The sequence below is a fragment of the Asparagus officinalis genome, chromosome 3 (assembly GCF_001876935.1).
Source record: "Asparagus officinalis chromosome 3, Aspof.V1, whole genome shotgun sequence".
Classification (NCBI taxonomy): domain Eukaryota; kingdom Viridiplantae; phylum Streptophyta; class Magnoliopsida; order Asparagales; family Asparagaceae; genus Asparagus; species Asparagus officinalis.
Window position 1 is genome coordinate 54,716,851 of NC_033796.1, and position 19,816 is coordinate 54,736,666.

General features: G+C 37.2%; 2 protein-coding genes across 2 annotated transcripts in view; both read right to left on the minus strand.

Annotated features, from left to right (window-relative positions):
• The window catches only part of LOC109834159 (CSC1-like protein HYP1), a 49,992-nt gene that overhangs the window by 11,979 nt on the left and 18,197 nt on the right, over positions 1–19,816 (minus strand). The window contains 4 exon segments of the mRNA XM_020402094.1: positions 1,516–1,788; positions 3,992–4,268; positions 18,472–18,770; positions 19,225–19,419. Of these exon segments, the coding sequence (XP_020257683.1) occupies positions 1,516–1,788; positions 3,992–4,268; positions 18,472–18,770; positions 19,225–19,419 (1,044 nt within the window).
• On the minus strand, positions 12,630–13,795 carry LOC109834160. Its single transcript, XM_020402095.1, has 2 exons — positions 13,346–13,795; positions 12,630–13,260 (listed from the first exon to the last, which is right to left on the minus strand). The coding sequence occupies exons 1-2, from the start codon at positions 13,561–13,563 to the stop codon at positions 12,975–12,977; spliced, it is 504 nt and encodes a 167-aa protein (XP_020257684.1). The 5' UTR covers positions 13,564–13,795; the 3' UTR covers positions 12,630–12,974.

Genomic DNA, 19,816 nt, shown 5'->3' on the forward strand with positions numbered 1-19,816 from the left:
CCCCACCCCCACCCCAAAAAAAAACAAAAAAAAAGAAAGGACCCATCATGGTTTAGGGAAATGTTAAATCTGGCCCTGTTTTCATAGTTTATTCATTGTTTTCCTTCTAGGAGCTTCTATGAAATCTAACACACCTAGCAAGTTAACCCTGACAATGCCTTGGTCAGTATCTAGATAGTTCCCAACTACCTGCAGTTTTGATTGAAGCACATTATACAGGAAAATATATGTGAAATTCTGTGCAACCATATGCTGAAGCGATGTTCTTACTATAAAACCAGTAATTTAGTAAAGCAGGTGGTCCATAAAAGAAGCTAAATAAAAGCAAAAATAATGTTTTTGTCATGCAAAATTAGAAGATCCAGTATTTAAGTGAAATGGCGTAGCAACAGAACTAACATTTCTAGAAGCTTCAAACGGTGAAACGTAAGAATTTCCTCAATTAATCAAGATAGGACGTGGAGAGAGCAAGAGGGGAGTGACTTCTAGGCATGGCCAAGTGGCTGAGAGAGGAGCGAGAAATGGAGGAAAGGAATGAGGAGAGGATGGTCAAGCTTGAATAACTTGATACCTGTGCTCTAACTCGAGAGGTAGTGTGAAAGTGTGCAAGGTCTAGCAATCAACTTGCACACTGATCAAGTATGTCAATCTACAAAGTTGCCAATCAGATCTTCGTACAAGGAACTAAGACGTTTGTTCAGGAGTGCACAGGTACCAAATTGCCAGTAAGCAAGTGCTGCCAATCAGATTTTAGAAGAAACTAAAATCACCAGCAGATTACACTATTGAAGCCCCCCCACCCACACCCAAAAAATAAAATCTCTAACAAGATTCTTTTTCTATTTTCCATCTTAGTATTACTGCAACACTTTCTCGCAATCAGATTTGCTCCACCAAGAATTTTCACTTTATCAAAAAATAAGCCTTTAGTTGGTTCCTGTAGCCAAATCCCAGAGGATGACTCCTGCATATTCTCAAGTTTGATAGAGTTTTGTAAACAATTCAAGTTTTAATTGGGAAAGGCAATGATGATAAAGATGATTGGTCAAAAATATTGCAGTTCAAGTATTTTGCAAGCAATAGATTCCAGCTTAAGCTTTTATTTTTGGCAAAGTCACTCACATTTAACAGCATAGTAATGATATAGGATTATAGGCTATTAACATCTTAAATGCTGAACATATATCAGATTGGACTTTAAACGGAGTGGTTACCAAGGACGATGAAAAAACAACTTTATATAGAAAATAAGAAACAATATGGGTATATCATCAGCTACAGATGTGACCCATCTCAAATATCACAAGACATTTACATGCTTGCCTCAAAAGTATAGGTTGTAGCGATCACAATACGGCTCACCAAAGGCGTTAAAAGTCAGGATAAGTAGGTTAGCTAACAAAAATAATCAACCATAGAAATACAACATAACACTAGAAGTTTAGACAGTAAAGTATTGGCTCGTAGTAAAGACATCTGCACATAAAACATAGGCCAAAGTGGTGCTTCACTCACCTGATTACGGTAAACAATGTATCCAATGCATAAGAAAACCAATATGAATGGCAGAATTAGTGGAGCCAATATGAAATAAGCAAGCCCAAGAAGCCCAAATAGGAGAATTCTAGGTATTTCGCTATGATATGGGATCGAAGGTGTATGAAATTCTTTATCCATACATCTGCAACAATGCCTGCCCATCCAATCACCAACAAGAGTGACCAACCGTGTGACTTCTAAAGATAGACTAGTCCATGATGTAACAACAAAGGCAACAAAGAAAGAGGCCTATAAAAAGAAACAAAAAAGTTCGATCAATGAAATATATGCAAAATACCAAATAAGCAATAATCTTCACACTGAAAGATATACTTGCGCAGTAGAACCAAAGAATTAGCTTAAGGAAATCACAGGTGATCCTATAATAGGCATAACGACAGTCACAATACTTTTGGAGACATTTGAGGGTGTAATTGCGACTTCATAAGAAAATTTTTGGCCCACCAATTAATGTATTTGGTCAAAAGCAAGCATCATTCTTTTATAATATTTTATTATTTTTATATTTTTTAATTTTTCCAACAATGGTACTAATGAATACATAAAGCTCCTCTATCCAGGAATTCATTAACATTCAACGAACCAGAATTTGTCAGATTATAAGCTCAAACTCCATCCAGGAAATTGACATCCAATGCAGTTACTTTGACAAGCGGAAGAATAAATATATGTACGGACAACCAATCATAAACAATTCTAACTGTTTATTCACCATCACGAAGACAAAGTTGACCAATAATACGTGGAGATCTTTCCTCCTTTAAAAAGGAAGGTTAATTGCAGCTAGACCCCTTTACTACCGCCTACATGTCGATAGACGCCCTATACTTCCATTATTGCAGATAGATCCCCTGAGTGAAATTTTGAACACTTTTACCTCAGAATATCTATTTCTCAAAAAAAATTCTCTCTCCAAAGGTAAAAAGAGATTAAAACTCACTTTGGGCTCTATCTGCAGCAATAGAACTAGAGGGGACCTATCTACAATATGGGTGATAGTACAGAAGGTCTATCTGCAATTAACCTTAAAAAGAATTAGATAAAGGGTAAACCAGTGACCAACTTTTAGGTTAGAAGAAAACTACGAGATGCACAAACAACTTCAATAATTCATCCTGATTACGGCTTAAGAAGGTAAGATTACAATGCAAAAGATAATAATCATCACATTCATAAAGTGCCGGACAAAGGGATATCAAAGACAAAAAGAAGAACTAGCACAATATTGTTCGGTAGTTCACCCGATATCCAAGGGATCTACGATCAATGAGGAAATAATTGGATGTGTTATGATATGTGTAGCTCTAGGATCTCTCACTTTCAACACTGCAAGTTTCTTAGTTCAGACATTGCAATTATCTTCATTTAGCGTTCTTCCATCTGTTACTAACCCAATTTTCATGTGAGTCCAATTTTCCAAAAACAAAACCTGGATATTATAGCAAGTCTCCTGATCCATAATTCCCCTTGATGCCTTGAAACTATAATATTCAATTTTAGAAATACATGGTTGCTATCATCTATGCTTCATCCCATCAGCATTGGTTGGATATACAGCTTAAGATTCTATCATAAGAGTTATCATCAGATAGGAGATCGGGGCCAAATTTCTGGTCAATGTGACTATGGAGGATAAAAGCCTTTCCTATAAATCCTATAAGGCAGTGGTGGATAGAAGCCATTTTTCTATCTATATTATCACGAAAGTTAATCTTGTGCGACCAGGGAGAAAAAGTAGTTGAGGCTGAAGTCTCGAATGACTTTGAACACCTCCAAAATTCTCCAAAGAAAGATATGGTAGGAAAGGTAAAATGGATTTGCTACAGGGATTACATTATGACAAAATAAAACCAAATAGAACCCCAAAAAAAACATACTTATATTCTTTAAAGCATGCTGAATTTTGCCTATTGTTCAAAGAGCTCAAAACCTCGGACGTTACATCTCTATGATAATAAACATGACAATTGATCTCAACGATAATTAAACATATATTATGTGAATTGGTTTGAGACTGAATCCTACATTGTGTGTAATGCACGTGAATATCACTTGGACCATCAAAACTTATCTAACAGCAGCTTTCCTCTATGACCTTAAATTCAACTTTCGACTTCCTGTAATCCTACTCCAGGCTACAATTTTTTTAGAGATTCCTATCTATTTGTTTACGACTGATCTACCAAGTTCAAGATACCATTTCACACATCTATTACTCCTTTATTGTTCAATGTGAAAAAAAGCAATGAGCAGAATACCAATAAAGTCCGTTCATTGTTTAAGCTCATAAAAAATTAAGAAATAATATATCGACTTAAAATGCAATATGTAGTCAAAACACATACACTGATGCTGTTCTATCTACTACATTTTGCAGACTTTGCTTTCCAAGTTAAAGATAACTTGAAACTACACAGTAAAGTGATTTTACCTGAGCAGGTACAACAATAGCTAAAACACGAGGAATATCCTTCAGATCAAGAAATATCTGGACTTGACTTGCAACCGATCCAGTAAGCACGTTTGCAAAAAAGATGTTCCATATGGTGAACAAAAGCATTTTGCTACAAGCACTCTTCTCAATCTCACTATAAGCTATGTACCCTTGCATGCTGGAGAAAAGCTTCATGATAGATGGCACGAGAGATAAAATCAGTTGAAGAATGACACTGGGAAGATAACCTGTAATTACTTGACTTACAATGGCTCTGCATTGCACATTTACAGGGGATCAGTATTCGGTGAAGAAGTTCAATCATTGTCTTCTATAGAACTTCATTGGTTGCCAGAATAAATTATAAATGGATCCCGAATAAATGAAATATCAGTGCAAGGCAGCACGGAAAATGGACTGTGGAAACTTAAGTATCGTGATAAGGAAAAGAAAACCTACTCTAACTTATTAATCATTAATTTTGTACACAAAAAAAAAACTCCAGTTAACAATCCAATGAGCAACAACTATCTTCCTTTATACCCTGTTTGAATCGGGAAATGAAGGGTAGGAGAACGAGATGACAAAATTCACCTTGTTTGGGAGTTTTGGGGGGTGGTCAGGATGGGGTTGAAAAGTTCACGCCTTACCAATGTGATTTGTTCGGGAGGGGAATGAAGCTCCCTTTTCCTTTCCCTCCCCTCACTTCTCCTCCATCCCCTTCTCCTCCTTACCACAATTTTGGACCAAATTTTGGACTTTTGGTGTAGCGCAAGGGTACTTTAACAACCATTACCAGATGATAAATAAGAAAATTATAAATTAAACCATCCCATTTAGTTGGAGGATGCAAAATCTGAAGTTCAGCTCTCCCGGGGAATTCAGTAATCTGCATTATGCCGACTATTCCCTGAAAGAACATAGCAAAAGTCTGATGTAACCCAAGTATTAGTCTGCCTGAAATGTGAAAAAAGTAAAATTACGCCCTCAAGAATGGTATAACTACACTGCAGTACATTACAGAAATATTTGGGGATCAGTTTGGGGAGAACTGCAGAGGCTTGCCCTGAAGCAAATATTTGGGGATCAGTTTGGGGAGAACTGCAGAGGCTTGCCCTGAAGCGATTATTTAAAACTAGTATATTAGCACGTGCAAACACAAGTGCTACGTCAATTTTTTATCTAAACAATCTTCAGTCTTACATTTTAATTATATTATTATCATTTTCTGTGTATTCACAGGATTTCTAGTAAAAAAAAAGCACAAGCATAATTCACGTAATCAAATTAATAAGAAAATTCTTATCATTTAATGTTGTATCATGAGGATATATTAATTTTAAATTTGTTAGAAGAGTGTACGAGTATTAGTTTAACATTAGTTTAGTCCCATATTGCCTGTGAGACTAATTTGTAACTAATCCATCTCTATAAATAATAAAATATAGAGTGAGGGGAAGGCACCCCAAGAAAAACTCTTCTCTCTCCAAATCCCAACATGGTATCAGAATCTATCCAACCCTAATACTAATCCAAATTCCTAAGCCAAACCCTAACCGCCAAAACCCTAGCTGCCTCTCTCCAAAACCCTAGCCGCCAAAACCCTGCAACCGCCTTATCGTCCTCATCTTTCTCGTCCTCGCATCGTCATCGCCCTCATCTTCCTCGACAACTCCTCGTCCTCGTCCATCCAATCCACGTCCTCGTCCTCGAGCTTCTCTCACCCGATGCGATAACTCCCACCCGACGCCGCTCATCGTTGATGACTAACACCACCATGAGGCCTTCGCTCGCCGCCGCCATGCCCGCCGCTCCCTTTTTCATTTTCGAATCTAAATCAGATCTGCGAGTTGTCCTGTAAAAAAAAACTTCGGGTTCCATCTTAACCTTCGGGTTTCATGTTAACATTCAGGTTCTTGCACTTTAACCTTCGGGTTTAAAATTAAACCTTCAGGTTCTTGGACTTGTTCAGCCTACTGGCTAATTCAAGACCTATTTTCTTGAATTTAGACATACTTTGATTGTTTCCATTTTGGAGTACAACTTGTGGGGATATTGTCTTGAACTCTACTCGTCTGTTTCATGATGGTTGGATCGGAGAAACTCAAGAATTCTGAGTTAACGGTCCAGACAAAAGTTTCGGAGATATTTTCTGGTAGAATCACTGACCGGAACCTGATGGAATTAACTATTTCCAGTGAAAGCGTGTTATTAAAATCTACGTGGTAGACCGAGGAAAAACTAATCATTTGTTGACAGGCCCTCCTACTCTGACACCGGAATCTTAGACATTGGACGATAGTGTCCTCTTGCATCAACTTCTTAATACTATAGAGCCTAAAATTAAGGATTTAGTTCTTTATTGTATGATAGTGAAGAAACTTTGGTGTTTTTTACAATATCTCTATGGGAGTAGCAGCAATATTAATTGGACATATGAAGTAATTCAAGAGCTATTTCGTAAGAAACAGGATGATAAACCCATGGATGATCATTATGGTGAGTTCAATCGTCTGGCTGAGGAACTTCATCAAATTTTTTCTATTACTGGGGATATAAAACCAATGCAGAACCAATAAAACAAACTTATGGTTCTCACCTATTAAGGCACCCTAGATTCCATTTACTCCTCTGCTCGACCATAAATCATGGGGAGCTCCGTCATTAGTTCTCTGACTGAAACTTATCACTTTCTGAAAAACACTGTCCCTGCACAGCCACTCACATCCACTGCGAATCGCTCTGCGCTTGTCACTCAGTGTTAACAGTCTTATGGACGATGTCATACTGGTGGTCCTGGAAGAGGTAAAGGAAACTTTGAAGGGAGAGGAGGTTACCACACTGATCGTTCTGGAGACCCAGGTGATCAACAAGGTGGCCGTGGAGGTCTATCTCAAGGCAGACATGCTCATGGCGATGACTCAGTTAAGACTTGTAACTACTCGCACCAGCCAGAACATCTCAAATATAATTATCCTGAATTAGAAAAGAAGAAGGCCAAGGGTGCTTACATGACCGCTCAAGACAACCTCACTTCATCTGATAGTGAAATTCAACCACAGTCACTCTTCCATGATGCGAAGTTACAGCGTCAATTTCAGCAATTTTAATTATTTTAGTAGTACCTAAGTTCACAAACATCGTCTTCTTCTTTATCTGCTACTCTCAAAAGTGCAGGTACCCCTTTATCTTTACTTACATCGTTTTCATCTCATACTTGGATTATAGATACAGGTATCACTGATCATATGACTGAGAATCAATGTATCATGTTCTCTTTCTCTCCTACATCTAATTCAGTTATATTAGCTGATGGTTCACGTACACCTGTTCAGGGTGTCGGCAACACTAATCCCTAAGTTCACAAACATCGTCTTCTTCTTTATCTGCTACTCTCAAAAGTGCAGGTACCCCTTTATCTTTACTTACATCGTTTTCATCTCATACTTGGATTATAGATACAGGTATCACTGATCATATGACTGAGAATCAATGTATCATGTTCTCTTTCTCTCCTACATCTAATTCAGTTATATTAGCTGATGGTTCACGTACACCTGTTCAGGGTGTCGGCAACACTAATCTTACCCCGAGTCTTCCCCTTTCCTCTGTATTCTATCTTCCTAGTTTTTTCTATAACCTTTTATCTGTTAGTAAGATTATTAAATTACTAAACTGTACTGTGACATTCTTCCCCACACATTGTGTCTTTCAGGACCTAGTCACGAGTAAAATGATTGGGACGGGACATGAGCAGAACAGCCATTATAAGCTGGACTTGGCGTCAAAATTTTAGCTTGTATTGGTAACTCATCAGGTCTACAATACCATTGTTAGCTAGGGCATCCCTCTCTCTATGTTCTCAAGCTTCTAAATCCTCAGTTCAAATCTCTTTCCTCATTAGAGTGTGAGTCGTGTTAACTTGACAAACATCATCTTGTGTCTTATCCTAATCGAGTCAATAAGAGGGTTGTTAAATCATTTGATCTTGTTCATTCTGATGTGGGGGCCATGTCTAATAACTTCTAAATTGGGATTCCGATACTTTGTCAGTTTTGTGGACGATCGCTCTCGTGTTACTTGGATTTATCCTCTCAAGTCTATGTCTAAAGTCTTTTTTACTTTTAAACTCTTTTATTCTGAAATAGTCAATCAATTCAAGACTTCGATAAAAAAAATTCCGATCTGATAATGCAAACGAATATTTGGATGACATCACTAGTTTTCTTGAACATGAAATTCTTCATCAGTCTTCTTGTGTTTACACTCCTCAGCAAAATGAAACTGCTAAACGAAAAAATAGACACCTCATTGATATTGCTTGGACCTTGTTATTCCATCGTCGCGTTCCCAAAGAATTTTGGTAAGAATCTATCTTAACAACATGTTACTTGATTAATTGAATGTCCTCTTTTGTTCTGCAATATAAAATTCCTTTCAAAGTTCTATACCCTAACGATGATCTATTTTCGCTTCTTCCAAAGATTTTTTACTCTCTGTGCTTTGTTCATAATCACAGTCCAAATAAACAAAAAAAATTCTGTTCTGCAAGATAAAATTCCTTTCAAAGTTCTATACCCCAACGATGATCTCTTTCCGCTTCCTCCAAAGATTTTTGACTCTCTGTGCTTTGTTCATAATCACAGTCCAAATAAACAAAAGTTTGACTCTCGATCTATTAAAAGTATTTTTCTTAGCTACTCCCGAAAGTATAAAGATTACAAGTATTTCTGTCCGTCACTCAATCGTCGTGTTATCTGCTGATGTAACATTCTTTGAAGATAAACCTGGTCATTCTAGTTCTCCATCTCCATTATCATCGGGTGAGTATAACTATTTAATCATGTAAGTCATTAGTTAACGCTGGTGGTTCATCCGCTGATAATACTATTTGCGCTACTGATAAAGACTCGGCTCAGTTTAACGACTCAATTTAAGTTTATCATCGTCGCTCTGCTCCTGTGCCAACGTTGGCCTCAACACTACGCCCTCCGTCCAAAGAACCTGAATCAGTAAGTGCAAATTTACCCTCTTCTGCGAAAGACCTTCCTATTGCACTTCGAAAAGGAACACGAACTTGTACTCAACATCCTATTTCTAACTTTGTCTCCTATGATCTCTACCTTTCGATCTTTTGTTACTTCCCTCAACTCATATTTGGTTCCCAAGAATATATCAGAAGCCATGTCTATTCCAGGTAGGAACCAAGTGATGCAGGACGAAATGAGGGCCTTGCAGCAGAATGAGACTTAGAATTTGGTCTCACTTCTACCAGGAAAGCGGATCGTCAACTGCAAGTGGGTGTACACTGGCAAGTTGAACATGATGGAACTTTGGCACGCCTGAAAGCCCGACTGGTTTCTAAAAGCTATTCACAGGTGTATGGTTTGGATTACGTAGAAACTTTCGCTCCGATGGCAAAAATGATATATATTCGGATTTTTGTTTCGTTAGCAGCGACAAATCACTTGTCACTTCATCAATTGGACCTCAAGAATGCATTCCTTAATGGTATTCTAGATGATGAGGTTTACATAGAGCAACTATTAGGTTTTGTTGCTCAGGGGGAGCATGCGAAGGTGTGTAGACTAAAGAAATCACTCTATGATCTGAAGCAGTCTCCGAGAGCCTAGTTTGGACGTTTTGCATCGATTATTCAGGAATTTAGGCTTTGTCGTGCACAAAAAGATCACTGTCTTCTGACGATTTCAGAATAGGAAACGAATTCTGCTAGTTGTCTATATGGATTACATTGTAATTACAGGGGATGATGCTTCTGGTATTGACAGCCTAAAGAAGTATTTACAGATACATTTCCAAACTAAAGATTTTGGTTCCCTAAAATACTTCCTAGTTATTGAAGTTGCAAAGTCAACGAAGAGTATTCTTCTATCACAAAGGAAGTATATCCTAGACATGCTCTCAGAAGTTGGGATGTTAGAATGCAAAAGCAGTGATTCTCTAATGGATGTGAACTCAAAACTACTACTAAACCAAGGGGAGTTTCTTGAGAATGTTAGGCAATATAGGAGATTGATGAGAAAACTGAATTATCTGACGGTGATCAGACCTGACATCATATTCGCAGTCAATGTTAGAGTCAGTTCTTGTTCGCACCAAGAACTACTTACTTGGATGCAGTAATGAGAATTTTAAGATACTTGAAAAAGGCTCCAGGACTAGGAATTCTCTTCTCAGATCAAGAACACGTCAAAGTTGTAGGCTTCTCTGATGTGGATTGGTCTAGATGTTCTTTTAATAGGAGATTGATTACTGGATATTGTGTCTTTCTTAGAGGAAATCTAGTGTCATGGAAGAGTAAGAAACAAAGTATTGTGTCTCGATCCAGTACAGAATCAGAATACAGAGCTATGATAAATATGACACTAGAGATGGTTTGAATCAGAGACCTATTGACAGAGATTAGTCTCCTTTCAGAATGTCCTATGAGTCTATATGACGACAATAACACAACAATTCACATTGCTGAGAATCCCGTATTTCATGAGAGAACCAAGCACACTGAAGTCAATTGTCATGTAATCCGCAAGAAGCTCGAGGACAAAATCATCACGACAAAATATGTATCGACAGTACATCAATTAGCAGACATTCTTACAAAACGACTTGGTCAAACACGAGTTAATTTTATTTGTGACAAGCTGGGCATGCATGATATATATGCTCCAGCTTGAGGGGGAGTGTTAGAAGAGAGTATGAGTATTAGTTTAGCATTAGTTTAGTCTCACATTGCATGTGAGACTAATTTGTAACTAATCCATCTCTATAAACAATAACGTATAGAGTGAGGGGAAAGCCCCCAAGAAACTCTTTTCTCTCCAAATCTCAACAAAATTAAAATAACAATTCTAAATAAGAAAGTTCATCCAATCTTTATAACTTCATTACGATAATTATGAAAAGTATAACTTTCTAGTTCTTAGAACATATTTGTAATTATAGATTACATACATGTTAAATAAGACTGTCTTTAAATTGTCACTATCTAGTTTACATTTGTAGGCTGTTAAAAATGCAAAAAGTCGAACAAGATCGATAACATGTCCCTCACCAAGTGCAAATATGTCATTTCATCATGAGAAAAGCACTTTATGCATATTACAAAGTTCCCCAAAGTGACTAACGATGGGTCATCCCAAGTCTAGAATCAAGGCGGGTTAAAACCCAATCCCCACTTCACTTTAAGTCAAATCCGATCCCGAAGCATGTGGCGCGAGCCTAAAAGAAGCCCATAGCAGTCTACAAACTGAACCTAGTGGGGTAGCCTAGCGACAATCGCGAAGCTACTTTCTCTCCAAGAGGGCAAACAATACTGATGGTGACCCGTGTCAGGGTCACATTACATATAGCATTCATGAATCAGTGGCATTAAATGCAAAAGAGATTTGATGTGACTAGATAAATCTGCACTGATAAGACCTCATTGAGCCCGCAATGATCGCGAGATTAATAAAGCTGCCCCCGCCCACATTGCGTTACATGCACCCTGCGGTCGCCACATGACCGGTTGAACCTGGCCTATTGATGATGAAGGAACATTGCACGCTCAACATAGTATTAAATGCTAGAACGGCATTGTGACCCCGCGATATGGGGATAACCTCGCAGTCTCAACTCACTCTCTATTATAAATAACAGCCCCTTGGCCTCCATTAACAAGGGCACTGCTCTTAGCTCTCACTCTCTAGCTAACTCCTAGTATCATGTTCTGTCAATTCATTTACGAATGAGTGCCCTAGCTCTCTAATAGCTTCGCGACACCACAGTAAGCCTTTGGGTTCAAGAATTCTTGGTTATCCTTGGTGTCATTACCCACTTTGTTCCATTAAAATTTGGTGATTTGAACATCCCATCAATGCTATTACCCACTTTGTTCCTCAAAGTCTTGTGTTTTGAACATCTGACAAGTGTCATTACCTACTTTATTCATCAAAGTTTGTTAATTAGAGACTGTTGTTACTCTTTACCTATGAAGCACGGACACAGACACGGCGACACGGACACGGCAAAACCCAAAAAAATAAGACACAACGACACGACTAGATTTTTAATATTATTATTATATATAGATTAATATTGAATTAAATTCCTATTACATTTTCATATTTTTTGTTATGTAAAGTGGAGATTATAAATAAGAAACTAAAGAAAAATATGTGTTGCAGGTGTGAATTAAGACGTCGGGATGACAATGATCTCTTATAGAATTGAAGACAATAATGTTAAAGAAGACAAGAAAGAAAAGATGAACAAAATAGAAAAATAGATCAATTTTTATGTTGTATTATTATGTAACATTGGCTTGTATAATCAATGACAAATGAATAGAAAAATAGATCAATTTTTATGTTGTATTATTATGTAACATTGGCTTGTATAATCAATGACAAATGTAAGTTATGTAACTGATTTGAAGATAATAACATTGGCTTGTATAATCAATGACAAATGTAAGTTATGTAACTGATTTGAAGATAATACCAAATTTTAACTTTCATTACTTTCATCTTGAGAATATAAAGATACAAGAGAATAAAGTTCAAGTTGTAACTAGTTCCATGGCTACAAAATACTAAGTTACTAACATTATAAAAATATAAAAATCACCCAAAAACGTATCTTAAAATAAAGTTTTTAAGTTAAAACATCAAAAAGATTATTCTGTCTTCAACTCTTCATCCTCCTCAAACACAACGGCCTCCATCATGGGCTCGTCAAGAGAAAGGGTAGCAATATCTAACATGCCGGCACCTAGAAATGAGTTGAAAGCATCTCCACTAATATCTCACATTCTTGATTCTCCTTCCATATACTCTTCTGAACTTCGAGAAAGTAAGCGAATGTTGGTGTGAACATAAACAAGATCATCCGCCCGTGCCGGTGTTAGTTTGTTCCTCTTTAAGGAGTGAATGAAACCATATGTACTCCAATTCCGTTCACAACAAGAAAAGGAACAAAGTTAGCCTAGAAGCTTTACGGCCAATGCTTGCAAATTTGGAGTACTTGCACCATAAAGAAGCAACCATGACTTTGGATCCATATGTCCTCTATCGGAAAGAGAATCTGGATCACTAAAAACCTCTAAAGACCCCACAAACTTAGCATATTCCAAGTTCACCGTCCGTCGTTCATCGGGATTAGGATAGGATCTTCTTAAGCACTTTACTCTTTCCATAGAGATCTCAAGATCTTGATTTGGAGCTTGTCGATTGACGTTCTCATTGAGCCATATGGAATGATAGTACCTATGTTCGTTAATAACATGAATTAGCCCACAAGGTATTAATTAATTGAAATATTCGCATTAAAGAGTGAAATGTGAAATATTACCTTGGAACTAAAAAGTGTGCCAAACACTGAAGCGGGGTGTTTCCCTTGTTCCATCGATCCACCAAGATCTTGTAAACCACCTCATAAAAAGGAGATTCCTCGTTATCCCTTTTACCCTCATGCCTATAAATAGCTTGCTTCACCTTCTTAATCATTGTATCCCACATATCATACACCAAATGAAGACATGATGTATCGGTGTCGGTGATCCTTATCATTTCATAAATTGGGCTAGTGAACTCAAGAATAAAATCTATTTTGTCCCACCATAAATCATCGAGGACTTTTTCTTTCACAAATTAAGCTTTTCCCACATCATTTTCTCTATACAAGCTCCATCGATCACTAAGGACCATGTCGGAGGCCTCTCTTAACAACCTTAAACCTCTTCAACATAATAATCCATGAGGCAAATCTTGTGTCGGCAATCGATAGGAGCTTCATCTTTGAATAATCATTAAACATGAAAAGCCGTATGGAGTAGTTCATGATAAAATTCTTCATAAACAATGCATCATTGGAGATCTATGTAATCCAATGTAATTGTGCATAAGCCACGGCATTTTCTTCCGTGTTCCTAGCCGCACATATTCTTAATAGCAATATTGAGTGTATGGACTACACAAGGAGTCCAAAATATGTGAGGCCAAGTGCCCTCCATAAGCCCTCCCGCGACCTTGCATGCCGAAGCATTATCGGTTATGATTTGGATGCTATTTTTCGGTCTGTGATGCACTTTTTTAACTGTGCTTGGATAAAATACTTATTCTTGACTTCTCCCTCGACATTCACGACATTCAAGAATATTAGCTTACCCTCACATACCGTCATAAAATTGATGATGGACCTCCTTTGTGCATCCACCCACCCATCACTACAAATGGAGACCCCTTCTGTTGCCATGTGCCTCTGATGGACTCCATCAACCTCTCTACGTAAGTTTTCTCATGTTGTAAGACAATGGTCCTCATGAAATTGTAACCGGGAGGCTTGTAACCAGAGATTGGATTGCTTACGGTATATGCAAAAGTCTTGACATAATATGGATTTCTTGTCAAGTTGAAGGACAATCCACTGATGAAGAACATCCTACCAATCAATGCATCCAATTCCTCCCTTACTCCCATGTTGAATGCTTGTTCCACGGCCGTACTTGCAGTCGAAGATGTAGGCAAAATTGGCGTCTTAGGCCTAGAACCCCCCAACCTCGCCTCCGCTTGATCCAACGTCCTATGAAACTCCCTTAGGTTATCGGGTGTTGACTTAGAACACATCTTAATTCCAGTCACGCTTATCCTCAAGAGGTGATTTTTAACTCTTGAGTGTGAACCGATAAACTCCTCTTTGCAATAATTACATCTTCATCTCCAATTTTCTCCTGACGTTCCCTCCTTTTCTCCAATTTAGTAACATATTTTCAAAATGGTCATTTGTCATCTTGTACTCCACTGCTACTAGAACTCCCTTCTTGTTCCATTTCTGTAAAATATAATAGCAATAACAATAAATTAAAAAATTAATAATAGTAAAACAGTAACTAAAATCGTATTTAATAGTAAATTAAAAAATAAAACCCTAATTAATTAACAGTAAATTAATAGAACACGAACCCTAACTAATTAATTGTAAATTAACATAAAACAATAAATTAAAATTAAAAAACAGTGAAATCCTACTATTGTTACAAAAAATGACAGAACATATTATGAATAACGAAAAAGTAAATCCTAGTTCTCGTTTATATGCTATTCTAACATTTTTATGTTACTCTCACATTTTTATATAGTAAAAACAGAGATCGGAGATAAAAACAGAGAGAATTAAATTAAAAAAATAGTAAAAAGAGAGAATCAGAGAGAGAAAGAGATAAAAACTGAAGAGAGATCGGAGAGAGGAATTAGAGATCGAAAGAGAGAGAGAGAGAGAGAGAGGAAGAGATCGGAGAGAGAGAGAGAGAGCGACTGAGAGAGAGAGAGAGCGGAGAGAGAGAGACTGAGAGAGATCGAGGGAGAGAGAGACAAAGAATGAGAGAGAGAGAGGGACTAACCTTTAGGGGGTTTGGGTTGCTGAGACTGAGAGGACGATGAGGACACGAGGAAGCTGACGGGGATGATCGAGGACGACGAAGACGATCGAGAGAGATGGCGGCTGTTCTTTTTAGTCGGGATCGATCGAGAGACTGTTCTTTTTAGTCGGGATCGATCGAGAGAGCAGACGAGCCGATCGGGTAAGTTAAAACTAGGGTTAGGGTTTGGGTTTGGGTTTGGGTTTTCGAGTTTTGGGTATACAGATTTTTATTTTTTCCCTCTCAGCCGTGTCGGGAGAGAAACCACCGTGTCGGGAGCATGTCTGCGGCAAGTCAAAGTGTTGACCCGTGTCAGCGGCGTTGACCGCGTGTCCGACGCGTGTCGAACGTGTGTCCGCGTCCAACGCGCATGTCGGACGCGGACTCGAACGCGGACTCGGGGCTTGTTTCCGAGTGTCGGTGCTTCATAGCTCTTTACTATTCTTTGAGACTTCTCTTTAAGAGGATACTTTGTTCATCATAACATCAATCACCTTCTGTCTACGAAGATAAGACTCATCATAACAAGAGCTTCCCCCATACCAATCTCGATGACCAAACAAGCATACATTTAAAAAATGGCAATGATATTCATGTGGTCGACGGAGGCATAATCACTTTCATCGCTACAACAGATCCCCCAGAAATAAAAATTCTGCGATATTTTGTATTTTTTTGTTTCCCATCAAAAATTGAATAGAATGGCAAGTTCATCTGCCTCATCTTTTGGTGAGAAAACAACATTGTGCTGCATTTTTACTTTTGTCCATTATGTAATTTTTAAAAGAGAAGTAAGAAATTTTAAATTTAAGAATGCGATAGAACTGTGGAGGAATGAAAATAATAGAACCTTATAGAGAAAGAGAAAATGAATTTAATGAGAGAAGAAATGGACAAAATGTCTACTCAATTCAAAATTACCAATATGCCCAACACAAATCATAAATTCCCTAAAAACTCAACTAATGATTAAGGAAATTTCAATCATTTCTTCACTTTTGCCTACCCTCAAAATGATTTTTATATATTAGTATAGATATCAACCTCCATCCGCTATTACCTCGCCTAACAGATCACCTACATATTGAAGCAAAAATATATACTAATTGAATATGTAAACTATAGAATGAGCAGCGTGTCTACATGTGACTGTGCTCATGTATGTGCGCCTGTGTGGAGTATTGTCATGCTCGCCTACCAAGTTCATGCTATGCAGTGAATTGCACAATCCAGTCCCTCAATTTTGAACATTGAGTTAAGTATATAGCTTGATAATTGTTCTACAAATATAATATAATAGTAACTTTTCAGCTTTCCCTAACCAAGGTTTGAAATATCAGTCAGTACCACATCTACTGGCCAGATAAGAGATTTTAAGTGTACCACTATTGCTAGTACTAATTAATAATACCTAATATAGGAAGACATATGAGGTTGGCCAAATAAGAGATTATAAGTGTACCACTGTTGCCAGTATTAATTAATGATACCTAACATAGGAAGACATATGAGGTTTGACGTACCAAAAGTTGATTTAAAAGATGTATATTGGAAAAAAGGAAGTCAATGAGAAAGCTCATGATATGACTATGAATCATTTAAAATAATAGTTAAAACCCCTCTTTTGAAAATCAGAATTTTCAAAGTCGCCAACCCCTACTGTTGAAGTCTCGAAGATAAATCTTATCAAGTAGAAAATAAGTAGAGTTTGGTGGTTGATGGAGTACTCTTTGTTACATTCGGTTTACTGAATATAAAAAACCATATTATATTAGGTGTTAACTTACTGTATTGGTTTTGATCCACAATTTGGGTTGCAACAACTGACACTTTTTAACTTGGAATCAAATCTATAACAGATCTTGATCCCTTTAATGTTACTGGTACTCGTTAAGCCTAAGCTACAAAAAGCAAACTTAAAGTTGATTTTCTTAAAAAATTAACTCTATGCGAGTTAGATTAATAATTCAAACACCATATTAATTTAAACAATTTTCCACATATCAACGGCTGGTTTATACAAATATCGATTGGGACCAAGGTTTTAAAATTTGAATATCGAGGAAATATCAAAAGACCAAAATTCATATAGGATTAGGGATATCAAGGAAATATCGGAGATATGTGGGAAATATCGGAGTGCTATATCAGATGATATGCATATATAAAATAATTTCCTGAAATGTAATCTAACCATAATCAACATAATCAATGAAATCTAAACATACAAAAATGTAAAGCATATATGTTTAGGATCACTAATAAACATTTTTAAATAAATAGAAGTCCATATCGACATTGCTACATTTTGGTTGTTTTTTTAGGCTGAAATGTCACTTGATATAATGGGAAAATCATAATATGTATCCCAAAAATTGCCAAAATAGTGTTGTTTTGCAACAAGCTATATAAAATGACATATCGGCCAACATACCGGCTTGATATATCAGTCGTGTCAAGTATATACCGCCAAAAATTGCCAATAAGCGGTAGAGGATATTTAGACCAGTCATTTTGCGGCAAGCCTTATAAAAGGATATATTGGTTGATACATCGTGCCATATCGGGGATATGTAAAACAATGACTTGAGACTTAATCTAACCTTCACTAATCACTTGAAAAAAAATAGCATGTCAATATGGGTCTGAATGTAACCCTCCAATGGCAACCCAATGTTAAGAACATTCGTGTGTGTTCGGCATATATAGACATAGATACACATTATTCTAAAACCAATTATTAATTTAGATGAGGGAAAACAAGTGCTCAATTTTGATGCCACTGACAATCAAATTTCCAAGGAAACAAATAAAGAACAATGGATAAAATGCCAGATTAACTGAAAATGATTAGGGAAAATGATACTGTCGTGTAGTTAATCACATCCATTACTAAGAATTTACCACATGTTAGAGTGGAAGGCCTAGTTCCATTATTTAACCTCCATGTTAAAACATGTTACCGGAAGAATAATCAAATGTAACTGATAAGAATCAAATTAACTCGAAGAAAGAAATACCAGATGATATTGATGCTAGAATGCTAGCTTCCAATACTTACATCTCAAGTATTCCTTTTAAGAAAGGGAACGTCGTCTCCAATTGATCCAGATATGTCAACCCTTGAACAAATGTTACTGGAATGAGGAAGATCACTATCAGGATAACAGATGCCACAAAAACGACCAGCTTGGAAAGCCATCTTCGCATGAATGATGTTGAAAAGAAAGGCCAGTAAACGTCATGAGGTTCAGGGGCTTGCTCTGTAACCCACTGTGTAGGGTTGATGGATTGTTGAATGTGGAAAGCAGCTGCAGCCCCATACCGAGATTTGAAGCAGACAAAAGCCGCAGGAACCTCCTAAATGTCAACAAGAATTAATAGCCACAATTAACACCAATTAATGATAGATCTTTCCATTGAACAACATAAACATGTAGGTACCTTGAGTAAGATTGTAAACGACAAGAAGTATTCCACTCCCCCCCCCCCAAAAAAAAAAAAAAATTAAATTTCCCCCCCCCCCCCCCCAAAAAAAAAAAAAAATTAAATAAAAATAAAAATAAAAACAAAAACACAACATTAGCTCAAATATTATGTCCAAGTAAACAACCATAATATTTGCTAACTAAATGTATGTTAAAAAGGACTAGGGACATGATAGAACCACGGGAATTTGTTGAACCTAGCAGCAATAGCAATGTAGAAAGAATTATACTTCTAACCTATGAAGAAAACAAGAAGCTGAAAACAAAATTATACACTGCACAGAGTATAATCAATTTGGACATGAGATAGGACAAAAACATCATACCTGTCCTGCCATGGAAATTCCAGATTGCTCTAGTCTCAAGTTCTCTTCTAGGTTCTCCAATTTCTTTGCATAATCATCTACAGGATCGACATTTCTTCCAAACCACCCTAGACAGCCACCACGCTGGGACCTTTGGGAAGCATCAGATGTGGATCTCAAATGGGTCAATCTTCTATATACATTCTTGGTATCAGTCTGATGAGGAAAAGTTAGAAGTTATTAACTGAAATAGAGTAAAAGGAAGCAAACTCATGTAGAAATGAGGGGGGGAAACAGTTGTGCCATAACCAAAAACTATAAACAGGAAAATGGAGCCTCAACTATCACCTCATCTAATTACATGAGACAGTACAACCGGTAAGCGCGTCCTTTTGGATGATACAAACAGTTCAAGTTTATCTTTACCTCCAAAAACTTGAGGTTACAAGAAAAACTATACAATTTAGAGATATCTAACGCGCTGGTCAAGTGATCACATGTGTTTTATTGTTAAGTAATTGTCCATTTTGCCACTACTTAACGAGCAATCTCCATTTTTTCGAGATGAAAGGAACAAACAGTTTGAATCATCCAAACAAGAATTGGTTCACCA